The sequence below is a fragment of the Myripristis murdjan genome, chromosome 24, assembly GCF_902150065.1.
Source record: "Myripristis murdjan chromosome 24, fMyrMur1.1, whole genome shotgun sequence".
In the NCBI taxonomy this organism is placed as follows: Eukaryota; Metazoa; Chordata; class Actinopteri; order Holocentriformes; family Holocentridae; genus Myripristis; species Myripristis murdjan.
The window spans coordinates 16,395,352-16,421,187 of NC_044003.1; the positions used below are offsets into that span (position 1 = coordinate 16,395,352).

A 25,836-nucleotide genomic window follows, 5' to 3' on the forward strand; every position below is an offset into this window, starting at 1 on the left:
AATAGTTGAATAGTTGAATAGCTTTTCCTCCTTTTCCTCCTTGTAATAGAGGCATCACGTCAAATGATAATGTCATATCCCAGGTAATTAACCAGACTATTATTACTTTTTTAAAGCAAGAGGCAAAATTCAAATTCTTTTCGCAATGCCCATCTTGCTTATTTTTTGTATCCTAGCTTTGATTTCCCAACCAAATAGCATGTGAATGTAATGCTATTTGGCAGCTGACGTTGGAGTCTCAGATGTCGGAGTTTCCCACAAGCGTGTGAACGCACCAAGGCAAAACTTTTCATATCAGGGCTGCTGTTCAAATGTAGGAAAAAATACATTCATACAACATGAAAACATGTAAAAAATGCCAGTGTGGTCATTTCAATGGGCACTTTGACATTTAGAATTGTATTTCTTTCTTTCAGCAGAAAGGCAGCATATTGAGTATTTGGTGATTGAGGTGATTCTTGTTTTGAAGCTAATCATACTCATGTTCAGTGTCTTAAGGCTTCATGTAAAATGGGCTGAGGCCAAATTCATGTGTCTAAAGTTTGTGTCAGAAGAGTTTCTGTAATAATATAATATTGTGCCTCAACAGTCAAATTTAAAGGCATTGCATCGTGACACAAAATATTGCCTATTGTGAGCCTCAGTCAAACAATGCTGATATTGTGCTGGTCCTCAGAGACCTTCCTAAAGCAGTGTAAATATGGTATGTAGTGAATGTTGAATTAGATCTGGGTCCTCTGAGCGGTGTAGCTCACGCTGTATGCACCGCTGCAGAGGAGACCAGCAGGTTGAAGCAGTTTAGGGCTGCTGCACTTCCTGCGCCTCAGCCTATCACACATGTTCCTTCACACTCCTGCACATAACCCCAAAGCAGCAGACCCCTGAACCGATCAAAGTCCCGTAGCAGGGAGGGGAGGCAGGTACAAGGGGGATGAGGGATGCTTGGATGACTGGAGGGCGGAGGATTTGTATGGGTGTACTGATAAAGCCCTCACCCACCCCTAACTCTCTCTCTCTCTCTCTCTCTCTCTCTCTCTCTCTCTCTCTCTACCTCACAGCCATCTACCTGTGCAAGCGGACCATGCAGAACAAGACCAGGCTGGAGCTTGCAGATTATGAAGCGGTGGGTGCCAGCATGTTCCCTAACCCATTACCTCTTAGTATTGATCTGTGTGTCAAGCTTTGGGCAGCAAAACATTTTCTTAAAGGTCAGAATTGTACGTGTCTGTGAACGTATGGGATCTAAATTGCATCTCAGTGCAGGTTTCAAATGTGAAAACTCTAAAAAAAAGCTGAAAAAGCTAAACACTTTTTTTTTTTTTTTTTTTTTGGACAGTGTTGGTCATAGCATATTGCCTTGTTTCTTTCTTATCTTCACAGGAGAACCTAGCCAGGCTGCAGAGAGCCTTTGCCAGGAAGTGGGAGTTTATCTTCATGCAGGCTGAAGCCCAGGTCAAGTAAGTGCACTCCGTCACTATGGCAACACGTGAAACTACAGTGCACACTGGGAAGTCAATCACACCTGAGGTATAAAGCACAAAGAAAATGATCTTAGAGCTTCATGCACAACGAGTACCGTATACAGTATCTGGCACAGAGTTCATTAACCCCCTGTAATGGAGCTTCAATGCAAAATATTCACTGTAATCAGCAGCTATACAGAAGCTCTGCTGCTTTATCTTGCCATAGGTGATGATGGACATTATTCTTTTGCAACAAACGGAAAGTGAGGACAGAAATACGGCAGAAGACACAAGACGTACAGTGTTAATAATTACTTTTGGCCAAGCTGTCCAACTGTATTGCTTCAGCTTGTTGCTTGTGTGCAGTAGCCTTTAGCAAAGGCTTCTCAATCTGTGTTTCATCCCTGTGGAATAAACACTAATGGATATCCTTGTCTTTATAATCTTCAGACTGCCTCGCTCCCTCTCACCCTTTCATCCTGACTCAGCTGTCTTATCCGATGGCAGGAAAGCTGTTGAGATTTTTCTTACGGCGACTGGTCTCTTTTGCAGGATCGACAGGAAAAAGGATAAAACTGAAAGGAAGATCCTCGACAGCCAGGAGAGGGCCTTCTGGGACGTCCACAGACCCGTGGTGAGCCTCTCTGTGTTTGTGAGCTTGTCTTTCCCACGTAACAGTATCTTCTAAACCTGCTCTGTCTCTTTTTTCTTTTTATGTTTCTCTAAAATGCTTACTGTAAAAAAAATAAATAAATAAAAATAAGGCAGAAATAAAACGCCAATATTGACTGTAAAAACTTCTTACCGCTCGTCTGCTCCTCAGCCCGGCTGCGTCAACACCACAGAGATGGACATCAGGAAGTGCAGACGTATCAAGAATCCACACAGAGTTAAGAAGGTACTGACTCCAGCTGTCCAGTTCCCACTGCGTATCTTCTTTGTTGCAAATAGAAACAAGACATCATCAAGGATGCACTCACAGACTACAATATTAATTGTACATTTATATTGTGTTCCTAATAAAAATGTATTGCTAGTACTGAGACATGGACAGAATTTATATTTATTAATTAAAATTGCAAATGAGCCCAGTTTTCAAATGATTTGTAAGAAAGGGTTGTGAGCTGGTTTATAATTTCCACACTCATCCATTATGAGATTTGCTTTGGTTCTAGCCATCATTCAGTTTTTTGAAACGGTGAATGTCTCATTTTGAAATTCATCCCTTATTTTGCTTCATACAACATGCTCTAGCTTTTCTCTGGCAGCTTTTTGTGCGTCTCATATTACTCTGCAGGAAAATAATAACCACACATTCCATCTCTCTTTTTTTCTCTCCCACCTCTCCTCTGTCATCATCTTCAAACGGCCCAGTCAGTGTACGGCTTGGTGGAGGAGGGAACGCAGTCTCACAGCCCGATCCATACACCCTCACATCGCTGCAGAAAAGGCACTAAGGAGGATGTGGAGAAAGAGGTACTGCGGTCCCGCTGTGTGTCGTGTTAAACAATTTCATCAAATTATAAACTCTGGTTCAGTGAAACATGAAAAGTGAAGAAAAAAAAAAAAAGCACTGTGTGGTATAACATTTACTCCACCAATATTTGAGCTAAACCCTCAGGGAAGTTATGAATTCTGCTCACAAGGATTTTTAAATTTCATCGCTAGGAATATTTCTTATGCTTATGGTGCTCTGTGCTACATTTTAACATCAATAAATAATCACCACAGTCTTTTTGGGACATAAGTGTAGTTACTATCAACAAACAGTATGCTGGTGAAGAGACGAATCTGCTGCGTTTTATTAAATGTTGAAAGGATAACGACCGATGAAATTATTCTCTTCACTAAACCCAAAGAGAAAATAAACACAAATTCAGCTACACCGCATCTTCTTTGTGACAGGAAACAGCACGGGTTAAGGGAATTGTGGCCTTAATTTAGCAGAACAACAATTCCAACAATACCATTTGTGTGAAACAGAGCAGGGGTTGTCAACCTTTTCCACCCCAAGGCCCACATATTCATCACTATAATATGCCAGGGCCCATGAGCAAAAATTATTCCTCACCAGCTCTTTTGGCAAATCTCTTATTTTGTTTATTAAACAAGTGCAGTATTCAACAAGGGCATAATAGGTTTTTGTTATGAGCTAAAATACGAGTAGGTCACAAAATCAGAATTGTCCATAAATATTAAAAAAAAAAAAAAAAAAAAAAAAAAAAAAGTCATATAAATTCCATAAATAATTCAATTAGAATAATTACAATCAATATGTAATCATTTTTTGTAACTATGCAACAATGAAAGTCCCTGAAAAAATAATAATAATAGTAATAATAACAACAGGTCAATATCCACGATCCACGAAGACATGTTACCCAAACATCTCAAGTTTATTTCCTATGATTTTTTTTCTTTAAATTGTGATAAGCTGCCATGCCAGATTGTTTAAAAGCCATCCTCGAAGGTCAATTCAGACGTTCAGAGGGATCACAGAGGGTGAGAGAGGTGTTGTCATTGGTTTTCCTATTTAACCAAACTGAATAACTTTTTTAAACAGAGCGTGGAGCGATGTGCTTGACATCGGTGCGGGTCGCGTTCACGGTCTCAGATTAATGAGTCGGGTTGGGTCAGGTCCAGAACTGATTTAAACAAAATTGCAGGTAACAAGGTCAGTGCGGTGTTGAGCTTTGCAGGTTTAGGCGTTCCACAGCTCACTAGAAGGGCACTCGTGGCCAATCAATGGGCCACAGCCCAGTGGTTGAGAAACCCTGAAATAGAGAATACCAATCATCTTGACCGTGGTCCATTTGCTCACAGTAGACACAGTAAAGTTTCACCTTAAATGTGACAATCATACACTGATGTTTAAACGTGCAGCCCTGAGCATCTTTAAATTAAGCTTCCTACCTGTAGTGTTGTGTTTACGGCTGCCTCGTAAATCTTCCAGGAGAAAACAGAGACTTCCTCCCTTTTCATCCTCTTTCAGATCTTATTCCTGAACACCCAGCTGGACCGTCACTGCATGAAGATGTCCAAGGTCGCCGAAAGGTACAGGAAACTGTCGCCGCCGTGCTAAAAATGCCGCACATCCTTGAGAGAACATGTCCACTTTTTATCTCATCACGCTGCATATTATGTTAGGTGGGGACATTTGCATTTCTTATAAAGCGGCCACCTGCCTGCCTTCCCATCTGCTCCTCTCCCTGTCTGGCCGTCTATAATCACACAAAGCTGGCTCCGGCTAGCCACCGTGGTCTGCCCCCTTGTGTACCTGTGTCAGAGCAGTGGCAGCTGGAGGTAATTTTGATTTTGCTTTCCCATCTGTCCATGTTTGGGTGCCAGTTTTGCATCTGGAGACAGGAATATTAATATGAAAAAAGCTTTTGTTTGAAATATTGGCTCTATAGATACATATCAATGTCTGGCCAATGTTTGGAATGAAACCCAGCACACGTCTTGACATTTTGAATAGCTGTTGATCCGCCGGCCTGCACTCACGTTGAAAATTTGTGTAGCACCACTATAGCACCAAAACTGAACCTGAGGTGACATCTGTGGTCATTCAAAGCTTCTACCTGCATCATTTTGTAAATCAGCTTTAACGTTTAAGCTAAGTATCTTTTCAATATCAGTCCAAAGCTGCTCTGATATATGTTTTTTTAAAATATTCTGTGCTTGTTTGAGTCGACATGGACCTTGGCCTCCATCATGTAGCTGTCAGTGAAATGCTATTGGGAAGATTTTATCATCGTAATCGTCATAATCTTGGCCCAGAAACCACACCTCGACCAAATGAGTGTCAAATGGTCATGATCACAAAATGCATCCCGTGATATACACTATCGTATGCCATGTTTTATTTATCAGTGTAGTTGTCATTCTGTTATGGAGGTCACTGGGGCCCTCGCTTGTGAATTATACAAGAGAAACACATCGCCGTCACGCTTCTCCCATGAGCACCTGGGGCACTCACCTCAATCTCTAAACTGATTAAATGCTGATGTGAAGACCTTGCGCACCTCCTGTTGCTCCTTCCCTCCCACACACCTTGGCCTCCTCCTTCATCACACCTCACATCCAATCTTACAAGTACACAGCTCTCCTTTTGATGCTGCAAGGTCTGCGTGTTTGGAATCCGTGCGTGAATGAGAGAGACACATTAACACTTTCACTGCATCCCCATTTTGTTGACACTTTTTTTTTTTTTGGCTGAGGTGGAGGGGAACCTGAGGGGGAGACAAAAAGTCAACAGGAGCTGCCACATACAAGTGGTATTCATTATCTGAAAGCTGGGAACCTGGAGTAAAGTCTGAGATGCAGCTCAGCGCTGTGTCAAGTATTTCGAGTCATAAATCTGTTTTTTAGGTGCCTATTCATTTACTTATTTATTTAGAGTGAATAATGGTTAGAACATTATGTTTTGATGATATAATGGCCATTCCCGTGCCTATTTATGTCTCATAAGTTGTTGCAACAACTCTTGGATTGATACCATTTGTGACTGATATGGTGCAAAATTTAACCATTTTTGAACTTTGAGAATTGATAAACAAAAAACAAAAAAAAAAGGTCAAAAATCCCTCTAAAATACTACAACAGGACAGCAAGACCTTGAGGAACACCATGGAAAAATTCTTCCTTCTTCTGTAAGAACTGCATTTTTTTTGGTGATTGGATGGCGAGCACCTCTGTCTGGAAATTGCTCAGAAACTCCCCATAATTAAGAGTTTACCTACAAAAATATACATCATCTGAATGCCCTCGGTCTCTAGTTTGAGCAGTAAAGTTTCAAGGGGATGTGATTATCCTAGAGGTCACAGTGGGTCAATTTAGACAGTGATGCAAGTTTCACAAAAAAGGTCTCACTTTAATGAAATGGCTACTGGTGGGGGTTTAGCATTAAAAGTGAGACCGGTAGAGCCTCTGAAAGACAATATGCAAACCGAGGTCACTGGCATCCCTGTCTGAGTTTAAGAGGTTAAAAGACACAGATATTTATATTTGCAGTTTGCATGTATGTACAATATGTTAGTGGGTGTATGCGTGTGTGCTGCTGCTCCTTTCCTCCTGTAGGGCTGACACACACAGAGCTTGCATCTGTGCCAATCCCATTCTTTGATCAATCAGCCAGGACAGACGGAGCAGGGAAGCTGTGATTACTGCTGGCTGCTATGCTGGACCCTTTAACCTCCTATCTGCACTCAGAGCGGGCTTTAATTGGCAGCTCACAGAGCGGAAACTCTGGAGCACCAAGCCAAGCGTGAAACCAGCGTGACATAAAACATCTACCTTGGATGACACTAACATTCAAAGCAACTTGCAAGAAACATGTATACATGCATTTTTATGTACAGCTTCATATATAAACATTTCTTGTGATAATAAGCCTACTGCATGTCACAGAAACGACAGAAAATGCTTTAGTGCTTACCTTTTATCATATTCTGAACAAGGACAGGGTCGAAGATAAGACACAGTAAAATGCTGTTTGGATACCATGGGTTTTTGCTCTATTTAAAACATTTCAGAGAGAATATGCAACATACTGTCATTATATTAGGGAGGAGGCTGACAGTGGCTATTATGGTGTGAAAAAAAAAAGAAAAACAATGACAAGATAAAGCATTCATTCATGATAAATAATTTGGGCCAGCTTTGTGTCTCTGACTGAGCGGTAAACAACACCTTGCTGACGGCTGCCTCCGAGCTGCAGAGGGCTGCTGGAGGTGGTTTATGTTTACCATGCCACTTCTCTCAGCTTTGCTCAGGCTATCAGGCAAGTGGGAGGTTTTACAGCTCAGCTTTGGTGAGTCTGAGCAAAACAGATGTTTTCATGTGTACGGCTTCGGTGTTTCATTGTGATTTAATTGATTTATTTCTCAGAACTTACGCTTTGCAGCAAATGCAGCCAAACGGTCAAAATGTTGCTTTTGAATTCAATGTGTGAACTTTTGATCGGCCATGCCTATATCATTTGTGTCCTCTGTTCTATGTGCTCCATTTTCCCTTTGTGCTTGTGTGCGTGTCTGCGTGTGTGTGTGTACACGTGTGTGTGTGTGTCTCAGTCTGATAAGCTACACAGAGCAGTACATGGAGTACGACCCGTTTGTGACCCCACCAGAGCCTTCCAACCCCTGGACCAGCGACGACTGCACCTTCTGGGATCTGGAGGCCAGGTACAGGAGCAGGAGCCAACATTAGATCCAGTTTATAATTAGAATAATAAGAGAATAATTGTTAATCCTTGTACATTATGTGGAATTTATTTGCACTTCATGTATGAACAATAAAGTCAAAGAGAGAAAACATACAACACTGATGATGTACAGTGTAAATGTATACAGATGCATAATGGACAGTAGACTACACATATACCATGTGAAAACATTTATAGATTTATAGTTTTGCATTTTGGTTGTGGTAAAAATCAACATACTATTTTATGTGACAACTATATTTAATTACCAGGACATTTGTACAACACACTGAAAAAGTGTGACACTTCATTGTCTACTGGAAAATAAGAATTGAGGTCTTAAATACTGATGCATTACTGTAGTCACACTCTTATGGAGACGGGAACTTTTCACCCCACAGCAGCGTCCCTGTGCATCAGTCAGTCTCCGTTTCCTTTGAGTTTTCTTCGAAAGACCCTTCTTCTCAAATGTTTCAACAATTTGAGGTGTGCTTAATCTAGTTTGAACACCATCAGGCTGGCGATTTCCGGCACAAAATCAGGTGAAAAATGTTCCCTTTATGTTTTCAAGATTAAAGGACAGAAGCAATATATTCAACTTACGTTGCCCAGGACTGGTCCAGGCGCTCGAAGGTACCGGAGGCCGACTTCTGTTATTTTCTCTTCTCTCCTCATCAAAGATCCTAAACGGCACGGTTACACTTTGGATCCATGTGTCTCAAATCCCTAAAAATAACCCCGTCTCAACACCTTGCCTAACAGAGCATCCACACTAAAACTGTACTCGTGTTATTCACATGATCTTACAGGGACAGTTCAACCAGTATGTGTGAATATCAATTAATTTTCACTTTATTGCACAATTTGAGTTATTAGCCATTTTATGAAGAACTAGTGAAGGAGATTCAGAGGTCATTCAAGGAAAGTCAGAGGTCATTACTTAAACAATCCAAATCAAATAACCCAAGTCAATTAATCATTCCCAGTTTGTCACAGACGAATGTAGGACAATGTCAAGTTATTGACTGGCCATTTAATTAGTATCTGGAGATATGAAGGTAGCATAGCTGGACTATTATCTCTTAGAGGGGGTGCCCTCGTAATCTCTCAACACTTTGTATTTTCCCCTGAACTCCTGATCTCCCTGAATTATGCAGGAATTAATTAGAGCAGACATATAATCATTGGGCCTAATGTAGCTTAATAATTCAGCCGAAGTGATTAATTGCAAGTTCGGAGAAAATGTCCCATGTAGAGATTAAAATGATCAGCTGTCAGATGAACGTCGCTGTAATACGCAGCTTCCTAGACACCAATATCCCAGCCCCATTAGCCCCTCTAGACGTTTCAGAGGCCAATCGAATTTTGGATTTCGATGTATTATCCCCTCCTCAGTGCTCATCTGTCAGCCCCCCTCCCCACCCGCTCTCATGCACTTTCTCTCGCTCTCGCCACAATCACCCTGTAATTTAATCACTTTTAATCTCTTTTTAATATTAACCTCCCTGCAGCAGCTTCAGGTTGATGTTTACACCGCCTGCTTTCCTCTTCCTCCCTCCCTCCCTCCCTCTGTCTCTCTCTCTCTCGCCCTCCCTCTACTCCCATCTCTCCCAGTAAGGAGCCCAGTCAGCAGCGGGTGAAGAAGTGGGGTTTCTCTCTGGAGGAAGCCCTGAAGGACCCGGCAGGACAGGAGCTCTTCCTCAAGTTCCTGGAGTCAGAGTTCAGCTCCGAGAACCTGCGGTGAGCAACAGTTCACAACATTTTCAAACCAATAAGTGTCACCTGCTGGCTCCTTCCTGGGAATACTCCCCTGCCACCTTGGAAGTGATGCCTTTTGCATTTCTGGTTTATTTGAAGTAAACAGACAGGTAGTTAGCCGTCATGGCTGAGAGAAAAGAGCACCACCATCTTTGCTATCATTCTTATCTATACGTCTGGACAGCAGCTTATAAGCTGATTGCTTATAACTTTCCATGCAGAAAATGTATCTTTTATACAAAATGCAAAGATGTTTTCAAAATAAAACACTCTAAGAATAAACTTTACTGATCCCCACGGGGAAATTGCTGGAAAAAAGAGGAATGTTAAAGAATATTCAGATAGCAATAAAGCCAATTAAAACCAATAAAAATCTGAATTGCACAGTGAAAGCAATACAATTTGGACGTCAGCATTTGCTCTGTTATATTAATACATGCAGCCATTCATTTTTTGTGGTGGGCCTGTAGCTTGTGTGTCTGTGTGTCAGCCTTTTCCAGAACAACTTAAGTGGCTGTGAGCTTGATTTATAGGGCTACAGAAAACTAAATAAATAAATAAATGATGCTACGAAATTGCTCCAAATAGTACAGTCCAAGCATTGTGGAGCTAAATGATTGCACGGAGGGTCCAAAAGAGCAATATTTAGCTGGCTCTGATTTCTCCAGTGAACACTTTTTTATTTGAAAGGAGAATTTCTGTTGTTGGAGCACAAAGCATGGATCAGCCGCCTCACCTTCGCTTGCAGCATGAAAATTTATAGGCATTTCTCTGTGTCAGCTCGGCACCTGGCTGGTATGGCAAGTACAAATTGGAAATTTTGGTGAAATTTTGGCTAAAATTATGGTGGAGTCTGACTTATGGTGAAGTCGTCATCCATCCATCCATCCATCCATCCATCCATCCATCCATCCATCCATCCATCCTCTGACCTTCAGCCTCTGATTCTGCTTGTTAAAATCCATCGCTCAGCTACAGTCTGAGATAACTGAGTTAACTCTAGCATCCTGTCCCCCCCAGCATCACCCCTTATCTGCTCCGTCCATCTTCTGGGCCCCTTCCAAAGGCCTCTAGAGACCCCCTGCCACCCCCCCACCCCTCCCTCCCAGTCCACTGGTCCCCACTGGGCAAAGATAACTCATAATACCCAGCATGGCTAATCACCCATATCCCATGTCTCAGCTGTGAAAGGAAGCACCCTGCAGCACTTACAGGTGACCAGTCCCTCTCACTGTGTGTTGGCGTGTGTGTGTGTGTGTGTGTGTGTATGTGTGCAAAAGTGTGTCCTCTTTATAATAAATGAAGTGGTTGAAGAATGAAGAATTTTGTTTATTGATTTGGAAATGAATCACCATTGATGGTGGACAAACAGATACCATGTTAAGGCTTTTGTGCAACAAAACAGAGCAGTGTGTGTGTGTGTGTGTGTGTGTGTGTGTACGTGTGTGAGTGTGAGAGTGAGGGACTGAAAGAGACACTGACTTTTGATAGAGCTGAAAGCATCACTAACAACTACAGAGTGTGTGTGTGTGTGTGTGTGTGTGTGTGTGTGTGTGTGAGTGGCGCTCTCTCGACTCAAGAGGAACCTGCTAAGGATCACAGAGCCTGGAAGTAGATGGGGCAGATAGCATGTGGGTCGCTGATACCCTACAGCTACAGTGGGAGATAATAGTCAAACACACTCACACACACACAGTACGAGAGAGAAACACCCATTTCCCTGCTCAGCCCTCAGCTATGCCGCCATTTCCCCCATCACTATCTCTCTCTCTCTCTGTCCAGACCTTTAATTGCTTTTAAGAGGGAGCTTTGGGAAAGACTGTTTTGACAGAGAGAGAGAGTGGGAAAAACAGGAAAGAGATCCCCAGAGGTGTTTTTTTCCTCTAATATTACCGAGCCAGTCCACAGATCAATATAGACAGATATGAAATAATATTAGAGGCAGTTAGCCAGTGTAGTGCTACACTCATGGCTCCACTCTGCCTCTGCTGGCTAAAGCCTCTATCGAATATACACCCCAATATTATACAAGGATACAAGGAAGTTTATTGGTCATTATACAACAGGTTGCATAATGAAATTAAACTGTGGTTATCTTTGTCACATACATTTTTTTGCATGTTGACTTATTCTGTTTGTTGCTTTGTGTGTGTTTCCCTCGATCGGGCTCATTTGGTCAGGTACATCTGGCTGGCAAAGTGTTCGAGACTGACTTCGGACACAAAGATAGAGCCTCAGCCGAAACAGAAAGAGGACTGTCACACTCTCGATTCAAGAGATTTAAGCTATCTACACTATGTACCAACTATCTACCAGCTTGTAGTATGGTATTAGTGTTGTAGTGAATAAACACAGTCCCACAGTAGCGAGCTGTGCAGCATTAAGTGACGCTGATGTTGTTGCGGTCCTGGAATAATCAGGATAACCACATCATTCACGCCATCACACACTTAGATTTGTAGTTTTGTGTGGTCACACTTTATTTGGACGGTCCAAACATCACAATAATAACTGAATCAATGTGGATAATTTCATGATCAACCAGTCCAATGTAAATATTCAACTTAGAGTCAGTTAACTATTTTGTGTCAGTTATGGTAGATTGATATTAAATTGATATAAAGTTGATACTTATTAAATATTGAACATTAACATTGGACAGTACATATAAAGTCTTACCTCTTGTTTTAATGCTGACTCTCACACCTGGTACTGACATGTGTCTTGGCTGATCAGATAGCAGCGGGGTAGTGCTTGACCACATGAAAATCCAGGTTTAAATACCCCAAAAACACATTTCGGACAGATTTTAATTCCCCAAATCACCTCTGCAGGCAGTCACGTATGTAATGTGACCGCAGTGAACAGAAGTGTTAATTCACATGTTGATGTGCAGTGGGAACAGTTCAAATGATCTCACCCCACTGGCATATTTTGAAGAAAAATAACATTTTATGACTTGGTACTAGACAAAATGATTTTGAAGATGCATCAGTTTTGCCATGAGAAGCATCGTAATGTCCCTCACAGATGTTTTGCCTCCAAAGAATTAGCTTCCACAGATGGCTTTCATGATGATGGGGCTGGTCAGGGCCTCTCTAAATGAAATAAAAGCCTGAGGTGCGTTTGATTTGTACCCCGGCAGGTTCTGGCTGGCGGTGCAGGACATGAAGAGGAGGCCCCTGCACGAGGTGGCAGAGCGGGCACAGGAGATATGGGCGGAGTTCTTGGCCGAGGGCGCACCGAGCTCCATCAATCTGGACTCCCACAGCTACGAACGCACCAGCCAGAACCTGAAAGACCCCGGACGATACAGCTACGAGGACGCACAGGTAGGGACGGACGCACAGGACCAAACACACACACATAGATTAAAGAATATCTTCTCGCTCGGTTTCTCAAACATTTTCATGTCATCCACCCCCAGACAGAGACACAAGGATCCTCCATTTGAGAAGATTCAGTCCCACACATCCCGATGTGGGAAGATTTCTGTTGTTGACTGAACGCTGAGTTGTGTAACTCTCCAGCTGTATCTGAGCAGATAATTACAGTCCCTCTCTGATGGGGATCATTTATAGTGAAATGATCCCAATGATACAGAATTATCTCTGATATTATGACTCAACTCTACATTAAAGACGATGTTAAGATGGATCTTTTTTTCTACAACAACAGAGTGATACATTATTTGGTCTAGTTATCCTCATATATTATCTTATTGTAGTATGACTTCAAAATTAGCAAAATTATTATGTCAAATTAAAGGTGCTCTTCGCAGAATTGAGGGTTGACTCAAATAAGGATCATGCTGACCTTTCTACTCATTTCACAGTTTTTTGTCGGCTGACTCTCAAAAGTCCTCATCATCGCTTTGATTATGAGGACCACGTAGACTCAATCATCCAATTTAGAGTTTTTTTTGCAGTTTGGTAGTTGAATCTAAAGGGTCCTCACTTCAATGTCTTTTTATTTAGTGCACCTTTAAGCCAAGCTTCATTTTGCTGAGAACGCCACTGAGCCCCCTCGAGCAGCCCTGCTGGTCCCGGGACTCCACAGCCACCGCTTTAATGAAACATTTCACATGTGATGTCTGTGGAGATTCTCAGTCATGCAGGTCGTGGTAAAGTTGATTTCTTTAGGCACGATGTTTCGCCTCTCATCCAAGAAGCTTCTTCAGCGCTCAGAACTGAGGAAGCTTGTCGGATGAGACGTGAAAAGTCTTCAAGAACTCTAATAAGTCCAGTTGCCGAAGGAAATCTTCAATTTCACCTATTAAAGGTCACGCCCACGCACAGAAGTAACACTACACTGACGTTTAAATACAAACACTGTGCATATTGCACTCTGCAGCTGCCAGCATTTACATGTGACACCATCATTTCTGAGATAATAATCCATGTCCATCACCTTAAAGACATGAAATGGACTCTTATTTTCCTGAATCAGGAGGTTTGGGAAGGACAAAGTGCAGGAAATGTTCATTCACAAAGTGCAAACCAGCAGGATGTCAGTTTAGGAGAGAGACACAATTTCATTTCAAGGGATAGAGAGAGGATGTTTAACTATCTGTGAAAGTTTTATTGGTTGAAATTTTAATTTACACCCACTAGTGCAAGATAATTTCACTATTTACGATACTCTGATTTACAGGAAATAAAGGTCACGTGAGGTCACGGCCCGGTCAAACACAACATTCAACAAAACACTTAAATTAAACCCTTATTGTCTTTTTATGTTCATACTGCACAGGCCACTGCCAGCTAATCATACAGCCTGTTCAACAAGAACATATGAGAGACGTATGAAACAGAGAAAGACGAGGTTTAACATACATTAAACTGTTTTGGCTCATTATCTACAACTGCATTATTATGAATTTCAATTTGAAGTGCACTTCCCTACAAATGATCTGATTGCTGTGTGATCCCCCAGGAAGAAGTTCCTTTGAAAATGTGCTTTTGAAGAATTATGAGCAATCATGAATGCATTTTTCCCAGGAGATACTACAGAGACGGACAGAAAAAACAGTAAACACATGCGAGAGAGTGCTAGTAAATATCGCTTCATTCTGATTTATTTTGTGTCAGCATTCTGACCTTGTGTTAATGAATGAGTGTGTGATCCGTCATAAACTCACGGATAAAAGGCCATCATGGCTCACATGGGCTATGAAACTGTCCTCTCCTATCAGGCACCAATGAATATTTTATTCTATTTTAATTGTTTTGTCCTCTTTTCTTTTTCTCCATCAAGGACTTTGTAATTAAGCCTGTTTAGCTCGATATAATGAAGAATAATGCTGCAAGCGAGACTATTAGTGGACAGGACAGATGGAGAGCGTGCCCTTATTTTTGAGGAGGCGGGGCTAAAGTACCTGTGCCTGTGAGAAATAAAGTGGATGTTGTGTATCGAAGCAAAAACAAAGTCAACACATAGAATGAAAGTGCTCTTCAAAGTATTGCTTGTGCTCCACGTGAGTGTTTCATCATTCTGTGAACCGTCCACCGACACTTTTATTGTTAAGGCCACAGTGGCTTCAGGACACTCAACACCGACTTAACCATGAAAAAAAAAATGTGCGACAATATAATAAACAGTGATCAAAAGGCAACGACTGTGGTATGGTACATTGTTCTTTTGTATGGCACGCAATAGAGCCTACACACCAGGACTCCATATATTCACAACAATTAAAAAACACTGACAAACATTTCCAAAAATTTAGAAGCTTACTAATGCCTATACATTACAATATGGCAAGACACGACACAAATTCTTTCAATCCTCTATCCTTGTGACTTTAAAAGTGCACTTTCTAGCAGAAGGAGCTAACGGGTATGAGGACCTAGACGTCAAGGGGTGTATGTCAACTCCACATTAATCAACCTGGCTGGGGTTGCTTTATATGAGGAATACCAAAAGGATGAGCAAGAGAGAAGATGTAACATTTTACACAATATTGTACATTTCTTACTTTGAGGTAACTTCATCAAACTTGCATTTTCTTGTTTTGATAGATCGCTTCACACACACACACTGAAGATTTGGCATTCCCTGCTTCATGGCCTTTGTATGTGCAAAAAAGCAGGAAGTCTCTCGCACCGCTTTTGAGCGTGTTCTCTTTTGTTCGACCCAAACCGATTACTGTGATTGAACTCAATGCAATATTTGCTCATGAAAGTGTTACAGAGAGGGTCTTGGCATATTAAGTGCTCGCAGTTCAACTCCATTTTTCCACGGCCTTTTATCTCTCCCTGCTCGCTGCAAGGTGCAGTGATGAGTGCCAGTCAGAGTGGTTTTATGCTGTTTTTAATTTGAATCTCCTCAGATGATCAGTGTCAGTGATAGCTCTTCAGAAACTCTCTCATTCTGTACATCTCTCTCTCTCTCTCTCTCTCTTACACACACACACACACACACACACTGCTTCCTGCCTCATTCGTCTTCCTTACACGCTTCACCAATAGAAACTAATGGGTTTATATTATATTATACTGTAATTTAGAGAGAATGCACCTTGATGGCAGACAGAGCAGGCAGGGCTGTTTGTGGGTGGGGGAGTAATAACAAATTTCACCACATATTACAGGATTTTAACGGGAAGAGTTAAATAAAGAAAAGATTACTCCTGTCAATTAGCGCCGGCATTGTGTTACAGCCACGTCTCTCCCTCAGTGACGATCACACGGAGTTTACCCTGTTTGACTTGGCCTGCTTCACACGCCATTAGCACATACCCAATATAGAACAGAGGGGAAGTGCCTTGCTTCTCATTTTGCCCTGTGTTCACCCCAGTGCATCTTCTCCTTTCTCTCTCTCTCTCTCTCTTCCGTAATCTCTCCATCCATCCAGGACCACATCTACAAGCTGATGAAAAGTGACAGCTACACCCGCTTCCTGCGCTCCAATGCCTACCAAGACCTACTGATGGCGAGGAAGAAGGTGTGTGTGTGTGTGTAATGTAAGAATGTAACTGTACTGTATAATTGCATGTAATTTGGGTGTTGCAGGAAGTGAAGCTTGTTCTTTTAGGGCAGTCAATGTAGGTCATTCTGGAAGAAGCGTGAGCTAAAAGCCCTAGTTTTAAATATAAATGTGTATGTGTGAGCTTGCATGCCTGCAGATGCATGAAGATGTACAGCAGCCGCATGGGCCCAAACTGTTCAACTCTTTTCCTTCACCACTTTTTTTTTTTTTTTTTTCTCTGACCGGTGTCGGCTGTCCTCCTCCAGCCTGAAACAGAGCAGGGGCGCCGCACTTCACTGGAGAAGTTCACCCGCAGTGTGGTGAGTATCTGTCTCTTTTAGCCTTTAGAGAAAACCTCTGTTTTGGCCAAATTACCCTTTTTCTGACTTTACTCAAACTAAGACAAAATGTTCAATACCATTTTCACCTCTGTACGTCCAGTGGTTCAGTAAATAGAGGTAGTATTTTGTGTTTAAAAAAATAAACCTCACAGAAACTCTGAAGTTGTAGGAGAAAGTACATGGTGGAACTGTAACCACTGATAACATTTATCCTCCCATCTATCACAGTGATTGCTGTACTGCAAGAATATCTGGCACAAAATGATATTATTTCACTTACTCCCTAAGTGGAGAGTAGTAGTGATGCTTTCCTCCTCTTGGCTGAATGCCACCAATGCCAACTGTTAATCTCCTGCCGCTGGGTGATGTCTTCCCTGTTTGCTTTCTTCAGACATAACCACCTGAATCCACTTATATTGTTGAATTTAGCTTGAATTTGATGGTGCGTAGCGGATATTTTAAAGGCCAATATTCTGTAAAAAAATGTGTTTTCCAAGCAGTTTTTTTTTTTTTTTAAATCAATGTCCTTGTGCTCTTTGTGCTCCCAGCACCGGGTGAACTTTGCCTCAAATGCTTTCTGTCAGCGGTTCTGTCAGGAAAAGAGGTTCAGGTCAGAGTTGGGATTGGGGATGGGCTTTCTGTCAAACTTTTCCCTCGTGCTTCACTCTCTGTGCCGTTTCCTGTGAGGTAAAAGGTAGATGAGACGTGCACAAGAGGTGGGAGATGAGCATTTCCGCATCTTGTTAACACACAGCAGCTTGCTCAAAATCAAATGTCGCTTATATATTTACCACAGCTGATTCAATTAAGAAAACAAAGTCAAGCCATCCCCGTCTCGTGCAGAGTGATACTAGAAAGTGAAAAAGTTACTGGATCTTTCTGGAAAACAGGAAAAAGCCATCAACAGTGCAACAAATTGTACACTGTGCACTGTAATCACTGTAATTGTTTGCAGATAACACTTGATAAAGTGCTGTTAATCCTTATTTGAGTGGATGTAGGCGGTAATATTTTAGAGCGATAAGCACAGAGATATCTGCTCAGTGGCAGGAGGCTTTTACTTAGCAATGGGACCATCCAGCCAGTAGCCAGCACAACAAGAGCATCACTACCGCCCCCGGGAGTCAGGGAAATAATATTACATTTTCCAAAACGAGCGAATTATCCCTTATCTCTTCAAACTCCATTAAAACTCAAAGTACGGCCTAGTTACAGCGTGTGCAGCCCAGTAACATGAAGCACATCTGTGGACATGATGATGAGTAATTAGACCTGTGGGCCACTTCACTATCAGCACAGAGGGGACATTACTCTTGAATCATCCTAATCCACTTTTTACTGATATCACTGCTGAATATATTTTTAAGGGTATCTTGTGGGAATGTACTGTATGTTCCTTTCACCATTATAAAAATAAAAAGCTCCTAACTGACACCAAGGCTCAGGAGCTGTGAGATATCCTGTAATGTGCAGCAGTGGCCACTGTGGAGTTAGGCTCCGTCCTAAAGAGATAAATTTGTACTCTTCCTGCCCTCTGAGGTCTCAGAGAATCATCTGAGAATGACTTGATTCAGAGGCACTCATTCATTCAGGTTGTTTTTGCTTCTTTACTCCCATTTGCTTCATGGAACAGTGCAGAGCTTTTATATATATATATATATATATATATATATATATATTTTTTTTTTTTTTTTTCACCCTCTGAAATGTAGATGTGAGTCCCTGTATTTTATTATTTATTTTTTGTTTATGTTTTATTTATTTATTTATTGGCTAGATATTCAAAATAGCTACTTAAGCCTATATAAGCTATAGTGGCCACTTTATTACATCCTCCTGTACAGTCTAATGCAGTTCAGTGCAACAGCTCTGCCATAAATTCTACCTTTTTGTTGACATTGTGGAGAATGTGTAAATATTGTTTTCATGCATTTTCATGCCAGCCAGGTCCTTCTGTTCTTGCAGTTTTCCTCCCACACTGCACTTTCTAAATCCACCACATGCCACTAGACCCGCTTTAAGTGAAAGCTTTTAACGTGACCCAGCTTTGACGCCCATCACCTCCACCTCCACCTCCACCTCCCCGCGTTCCCTTGTTCCCCTCCAGGGCAAGTCGCTGACGGGCAAACGGCTGACGGGCCTCATGCAGTCGTCCTGACGAGGCCTGGACCTAGAGTGGGAACAGCCGCTGCCAGAAGAGCTGCTTGCGCCTGGGAAGGGGACGGAAAAGGACCCCGGGGTGTGGGGGTGTGGGTGGGGGGTGCGGGCGAGGGTGCCGAGCTGGTGGACTGCGCCGTTGGAACTGGCACCCCTCGCGTCTTAAACCGACCTCGGATCAGTTTGAGAGGACTGACAGCATGCAATAAGTCACCTTGACCTGACACCAGGATAGTGCTGTCACTGTGTAGAGAATAAACACTGCTTACTCTTCTTAGTGGGTTTCTACTCAATCCTGTAACCAAAACGGAATGTCAGGCTTCGTCGTGTCTCTCTATCTATCTGCACTCATGTTACTACGATAGCTCAACGGGCTATCCCTTTACTTTCAGCGGTATAAACATTGGAATGCTTGAATGCCTTGACTGATGTCAAAATGAGACTTAGAGTTTACGCAGTAGCTAGCTGTCTTGTTTCACGCCATTCACTAGGATGATACAAGGGAAACGGGGATGGGAGGGGAACCACAATAATCACCCGCACTCCTGAACTAAATCTCTGCTCGCTCTTCACACTGATGGCTGCATCCGACTAGTCAGACTGCATACAGAACTTTAATGCTGGTGCAAGTGAGGTTGTACAGTGAGCTTTGTAGTAAATAAGCTTTTTGATCAACTTTCCATTGTGGCAAGGGTCAGTACCACTTACACCTCTATTCGTCCGGTATTTATATAATTCATTACAGTATATTATTTACACTTAAAGTAACAACCCACATTATTTTCCTATCAAATGTCTGCTCTGCTAATCTATATGGATAACTGATATAACACAATAGTGATTCAATCTATATCCTGGTCAAAAAATTTTACATTTGCTGTTTTTAGCGCCTTCCTGGGGTTCTCTGTCGCGCAGGAAATGATGTGTTTTGTTTCCAGTCTGTTGGAAATAAACGGAAGAAGAAGAAGAAGAACAGGGTAGTTAGCATGAGCAAAAGCCACCAGGGAGGAAAAGAGAGAGAAGAGAGCGCCGCCTTAAGATGATCACAGTCTATCAACAGGAACTCCACGGAAAGAGAGATCACAGTGCTGCACACTGATTGATCAGCAGATGAATTCTGGGAGTTGCAGTGCAGAGACTTGGCACCAAAGATGGAGACCAAGCAAATAAATAAACGCAAAACAAAACAAAACAGGCTCTTGCACATTAGCTTTTTCAGTGTAGTATTTTTCGCAGACTGTACAGTAAACTGAAAAGCTTCCTAACACCATCGATAAGGAAAACACCGAGATGCAGTGTTATTGTCACATAAAGATAAGTTGATCATGGACTTATTTGTCAAAGAGAGCTGTATTTCTTCACATGGGTGACTTGATGTAACATTAGGCTTTATTCTATCTTCTAAACATTCCACTACAACCTGCCCTATCTCTGAACACGGTGAGATTCAACGGGTGGACCTCCAAACATTTTTCACTGTCTGTAAAGTGGACCATGATAATAAAACGGGAATGCACAATAAAGAGGTGAAACTGGCCCATCTCAGTCAATTGAGTTTTTTGAGAAAGTGCGAATCCACCTTCCTTTTGCATAAAGGGGAGAAAACTGATGCTTTCAAATCATGTGAATATGCCAGACTAGACAAATCAGGAGGAGTGCATGAAATGTCCATGCTGCTGGTAAGACTTTGTATGGAGTGATGTGATATGCTTGAACCTGCAACTGGGATCTTTGGGTTCTGGAGCCAGAAACTGCAAAGTAATCAGGCCAAGATGCATCCTCAGAGTACCCTGCTCACTTTGATTACATCTCTGTTGAACTGATGCTTCTCATTTTTCCTCTACCCGTTCACATACCGCCCTCTAGTGCTGATGAGATGTTAGTGCTGATCGACATCTTCCAAAATCATCTCTTCTCTCGGTTATTGAATTACTGGGGGAAGACAGATGGACAGCGTGTGAAATGTCATCTAATAAAAGCATCATGGCGGCAAGCAAGCCCATTAAAAGCATTAGACTGCAGTGACACAAAGACAGACACAAGGTTAGCACTTGAAGGAGAGTTTATCTGTTGCAGGCAGACATCAATTTGATTTGTGAGCCAGTTGACTTTTATATGAGTGTGCACTGCCATCTAGGGGCAAAATGGCAGTTTCACACTGGAATGGGAGCTGATCTTTCCATCTGTCCTGAACTTTCACTTAAAAGTAACATCTATATTTGGAAAAGATTAGATGTGTGCCCTTAAATTAAATAGTTTAACATAGGTTTTACAGTATATTACCCCTAAGAAGCTAGTACAGGAAATTAAATATGCGGTTGACTCTTGAGTCCATTACGTTTCAAAAGCAACCTTCCCAACACGAGTTGCAGGGGACTACATTCTAACTCGAGAGCTATCCTGACCTGTTAGATGTCCACAGATGGTATTCAGAGAAGCATGTAAAGATGTGAAATTGTTCCTGTTGTTTTTCAGTCTTTCATCCTTTCATTTCTTGTTTCGTTCCATCCTTTATTTGCTCTTTCTTTCCTTCTTCTCAGATCTGTTTTTGGCCCTTCTTTCCTTCCTTTCCCTTCCTTTTTATGTCAGTTTCCTCGCTTTCCCTCTCATTCATCTCTTCTTACTTTATTCTTTCTGTCCTTGCTTCCCCTTCCATCCTACCTCCCAGCATGCCTCCATTTCCTCTGTATTCACACGAGAGTATAGATGTAAGTCTGCTTATTTGCCAAGGTCTCCTCCCAGTTGGACATGTTCCAGGCATGACCAACTGAGAGGAGACCTCGGGGCAAACCCAGGACACGCTGAGGGTATTACATGTCCCGGCTGGCCAGAGAACACCCCGGGATCCCCCAGGAGGAGCTGGTGGATGTGGCCGAGGGAAAGGACCGCCAGCCTGCTACCACCACAGATAAGAGGCATAAAATGGACGGATGCTTATTTGCAATAAAAAAAAAAAGAAGTTATAAACTGTATATGCTGTCCATCTAACCAATTTCCAGCCTATTGCACATGGACTAGTCTCACAGTGGTGACAGCAGGGTGGCAGCAGAGCAGGTGCTGCAGGAACTTATGGACTTACGAAGAAAAAAAAAATCTCAAATTTAACTCATCATCACATTCTGCTGCTAGAATGAAGACAGGACAATCTGTTTGATGCCAACAGAAATATATTTGCAGAAACTGCTGATTACATATCATCAACCACACCATGCAGAAGACAGGATGTTGTCAGTGTCCTGCAGAAACCTTGTGCCTCCAGCTTTCCCGTTTTGAATATTTGGAAATTTGGCCAATCCATGGATAACACATTGCAAAATGTTAAGAAATACGGGGGCATCAATGGAACAATGAAGCTGAACCTTTCTGAATGAATTTAAAGGGGAACAAAGTTTATGAAGGACCCTGATAAATTATCACTCATAGAATAATCACAGCAGAGACATAAACTATAACTTTGAATAGGCTGCAGTACGGACATAATTTCGTGTGATGTGTGTAATAGTAAAACTGCAAGACCCCATTAACCCTGTTCTTTCACTTCAAGAGGCTCTTCACTGGTTTATTTAATATCCACAAAGTCACAAATATCCCCAAAAAATGCTTGAATGTGTTCCCCAAGTTGAGAGATACTGTAAGCACCAGGAAGCACAGCAGAGGTCTCCTTACAAATATTCTGCCTTTTCTTTTTTAGACCTTGTAGATATGATAGATTTAGTTTGTAGATATTGTTGTGTTGTAAAAATATTCATTGATGAATGGCAACTGAGTGTGAGGGTGAATTTCAAGACTTTTGTTAACTCCCTGATTTTTTTTTTTGCAGTTTTTTCCCCCATTTTTAAAGCTACACTTGGCTAATTCATGCTACCAGCCCCCAGCTGGCAGTGAGCTACTGTCTGACATCAGTTAAGTAAATGTCCACTTCTTAGTGTGCTGTGGTCGGGAAGGGGGTTAAGAGGTTCAGGCACCACTGGCGAGTCTATTTTTCTCTGCTGTTTAGGAGACTGTTTGTATTTCACTTTTTCACTTTCATTAAATTTTGATTGCTCTCTTCCTGCTCTGTTTTTACCCCCCCAAAAAATCCTGCCAAGTGCAGCTTTAAAGACCAAGAAATTGCAGGAATCTCGGCCAAGTGTGAATTTCGGCCATACTCCACAGAGAGACGTAAAGAAGAGGAGGTCGTTGAGGTTACAGAGTTAAGCTGCTGCAGCAGGGCAGGAGAGAGGCTGCGCTCCTTTAATCTCCAGAGCCTTGTTGAAGTGCACCTCCATGGTTTTAGAGGCCTTGGTGATCTTCAGGTTCCTCATACAGCCTCTGAAGGAAGTGCTGGTGGAGAGAGCTGCCTGACGAACTCCATCTGGAGAGAAAGAAAGAACAATGGTAGCTAGTAACCACTAAACAGGCACATGTACACTGTAATTGTTTGTGTGTGTGTGTGTGTGTGTGTCAGAAGACAGCCTTACCGGGATATCCTCCTACGTAGATGGGGTCGTTGGTATCGCAGATGTTGGACCGCACGTTGGGGCTTTCCGCTTGGCTCCTCTCCCCGTCAACCACCAGCTCCACCTTATGGCGCAGCTTGTTAGCGGTGACGGAGTGCCACTTGCCGTCGCAGAAGCCCTCCCCCTCAGGCTGGTGCTCTGCTGTGATTCGTCCCGCTCCGTTGTCAACATGGAACAGGAGCTGTAGCAGGAAAAAAAAAAAAAAAATGCAGTCCCTCAAATGATACAAATCTCAACCACACTCCTAACACTTATTTGGGATTGTGTTGATTTTTGCTTCCAGTCTATGTAAGGTCTTTATTTGATCAATATTGTAAGTGTAAAAACTTTAGATCAAGAACTGTGGTTTCTATCTATTAACGTGTGTGTGTGTGTGTGTGTGTATGAGTGTGTACCTTGCCCTGGTTGATCTCCAGACCCAGTCCATCGTTAGCTTGGTTGCTGACGGCCAGAAGCACTCCACTGGTTCTGCTGGTTCTGAACTCCAACTCTATCGACACGTCTAGACCCACCCTGTAGGAAGCGACTGCACAGAGACACAGAGTTTTCCCACCGTATTTGCAACAAAACATCACTGAACAGTCTGAACTACTGGTGTCTTAAAATTAAAACAACTGTGGGGCTTTGAGCTTGAGCTACTGAGCTATTTTCTCATTGGAACAGCCACACTGAGAGAATTAATCTAGACCTCTCAAACTGATTTTGAGACTTGAAATGCTGTTATTTAGCTGGTCTTCAGACCTTTTCATGCCAGATAATTGAAGTGTTTCCTTGCAGGTTTTACAAGTTTTAGTTTAGCTGTCGTCAGAGACTGAGTGGTAGGAGGCAACCTCTCTGGAGGGTACCCGATATTTAATAAAAGCCCAACATATTGGTCTAACCTTATTAATGACGCTGAAAACCCTCAACTCAAACACCAAGTATTGAATCGGCTATTTTAAAAACATTTGTTTATGGCTTTAATAATAATATCAATTTCAGAATCTACTGATATGCTGAATAGGCCACGTTGTCTCACCTGCTTTGAGGAAACCGGTGCCATCAAAATAGGTTCCTGTCTCCGTGGAAACGAAGCATCTTCCGACCATGTGACTCGAGGTGGGTGCAGCCATGTCCAAGTTAAAGTCCTCCATGACAGACTGAGAGCGACCTAGGGAGAAAGAGAAATCAAATCTGTCCAAGAATTCTGTAACACACAAACCAGGAGCTTTACATTTTTTTTAAATATATGTTTTAGCAGCCAATACCTCAGCAACCCACACAGACATGCTATTCTAAGGCACATCCTATAATAGGTAGTTGGAAAAAGGGGGAAATACTGTATATAGTATATATTATACCATATAATGTAAATACTGTCAAAATTCAATACCTGTGGCTCCTGCCTTACTGGTCACAGGACCTCCCACCATCTTAAAGTTACGGATACACCCATTAATACTGTAGAGGATCTGAAGAGAGAGGTAAGAAGAGATGTAAGAGTTGGGACTGAAAAATGTGTTCTAAGTTGTTTATTAAACATTTAAAACGTTTTTACAACCAAATTAATAACCATTCATAAACCCTTTATAAGGGTAGTCTTACTGTAACGTGGTACCATTTTTACATGACTGTGTGTATGTGTGTGTGTGTGTGCATGTGTGTGTGTGTGTGTGTGTGTGTGTGTGTGTGTGTGTGTGCTTACCGGCCCTATCCTCTTGGTGGTATAATTCTGTGGTAATCCACCAACATAGAGCATTCCTACCACGTCTAACAAGTCGGCCTGAACAGGAGAAGAAAACAGGAAAAAATAAATAAATAAAAAATCCGAAGCATTATAGGCATCATAAAGGTAAACTTTAAGGCAGAACAGTATTGTATTAGATTGTACAGGTGGACCTAATACTGTGGCTACTGAGTGTACATATAGCTTGTATAGTTACCTTCTTAGGACTGATCATCTGTTTACTGTAACGTCCATCCACCATCAGCACAGCTCGCTGCTTGCTACGACTCATACGGATCTGAAGTGAGAGAGAGAGTGAGAGGAGAGCAAGAGTGATGGCAAGAGATGAAGACAGCAGAAAGAAGTGGCATGAACAGGACAGGATGAGGAGAGAGATGGGAGGAGATTTAAAGAGGGGAATGGACAAAAGAAGTTAGTTGTTTCAGGGTAGGGACAGACAATGCTTGTTAAATGTTATATGGACAAATGTGATGCCAGAAACATTAGAATTACAATTTGAGTGCAAATGGATCATACAACAAGTGGATATAGCTTTGTGACACTTTATTTCTAAAACCACCTATAAACCCATCTATTACAGTATCTATTCTACAAGTAATATCCGACTTCCAAACTCAGAAGTGGACATTCATGAAGAGCTCTTGAAGGCAGAAAATCTAATGCAATCAAAACTCAATGTGCAGTAAAATTTCAAAAAACAGCATGTTAGTATCAGTATCTC

General features: G+C 42.0%; 2 protein-coding genes across 3 annotated transcripts in view; one reads left to right on the forward strand and one right to left on the reverse strand.

The window, feature by feature from the left end:
* Positions 1-18,891, forward strand: part of LOC115355998 (regulator of G-protein signaling 6-like) — a 111,355-nt gene extending 92,464 nt beyond the window's left edge. For both annotated transcript variants that reach the window (XM_030046973.1, XM_030046972.1), the window contains 12 exons: positions 1,059-1,123; positions 1,381-1,457; positions 2,016-2,097; positions 2,287-2,361; positions 2,838-2,939; positions 4,456-4,517; positions 7,535-7,645; positions 9,280-9,405; positions 12,569-12,755; positions 16,279-16,368; positions 16,659-16,712; positions 18,841-18,891. In XM_030046973.1, coding sequence (XP_029902833.1) covers positions 1,059-1,123; positions 1,381-1,457; positions 2,016-2,097; positions 2,287-2,361; positions 2,838-2,939; positions 4,456-4,517; positions 7,535-7,645; positions 9,280-9,405; positions 12,569-12,755; positions 16,279-16,368; positions 16,659-16,712; positions 18,841-18,891 — 1,082 coding nt within the window. The remainder of the gene's footprint in view (positions 1-1,058; positions 1,124-1,380; positions 1,458-2,015; positions 2,098-2,286; positions 2,362-2,837; positions 2,940-4,455; positions 4,518-7,534; positions 7,646-9,279; positions 9,406-12,568; positions 12,756-16,278; positions 16,369-16,658; positions 16,713-18,840) is intronic.
* Positions 18,892-22,039: 3,148 nt separating this feature from the next.
* Positions 22,040-25,836, reverse strand: part of lama2 (laminin, alpha 2) — a 188,888-nt gene continuing 185,091 nt past the window's right edge. Inside the window, exons 66-72 of the mRNA XM_030047861.1 lie at positions 25,312-25,392; positions 25,074-25,151; positions 24,762-24,840; positions 24,408-24,539; positions 23,785-23,915; positions 23,351-23,570; positions 22,040-23,244 (exon numbers count right to left, since the gene is read on the reverse strand). Coding sequence (XP_029903721.1) covers positions 23,084-23,244; positions 23,351-23,570; positions 23,785-23,915; positions 24,408-24,539; positions 24,762-24,840; positions 25,074-25,151; positions 25,312-25,392 — 882 coding nt within the window. The 3' untranslated portion in view covers positions 22,040-23,083. The remainder of the gene's footprint in view (positions 23,245-23,350; positions 23,571-23,784; positions 23,916-24,407; positions 24,540-24,761; positions 24,841-25,073; positions 25,152-25,311; positions 25,393-25,836) is intronic.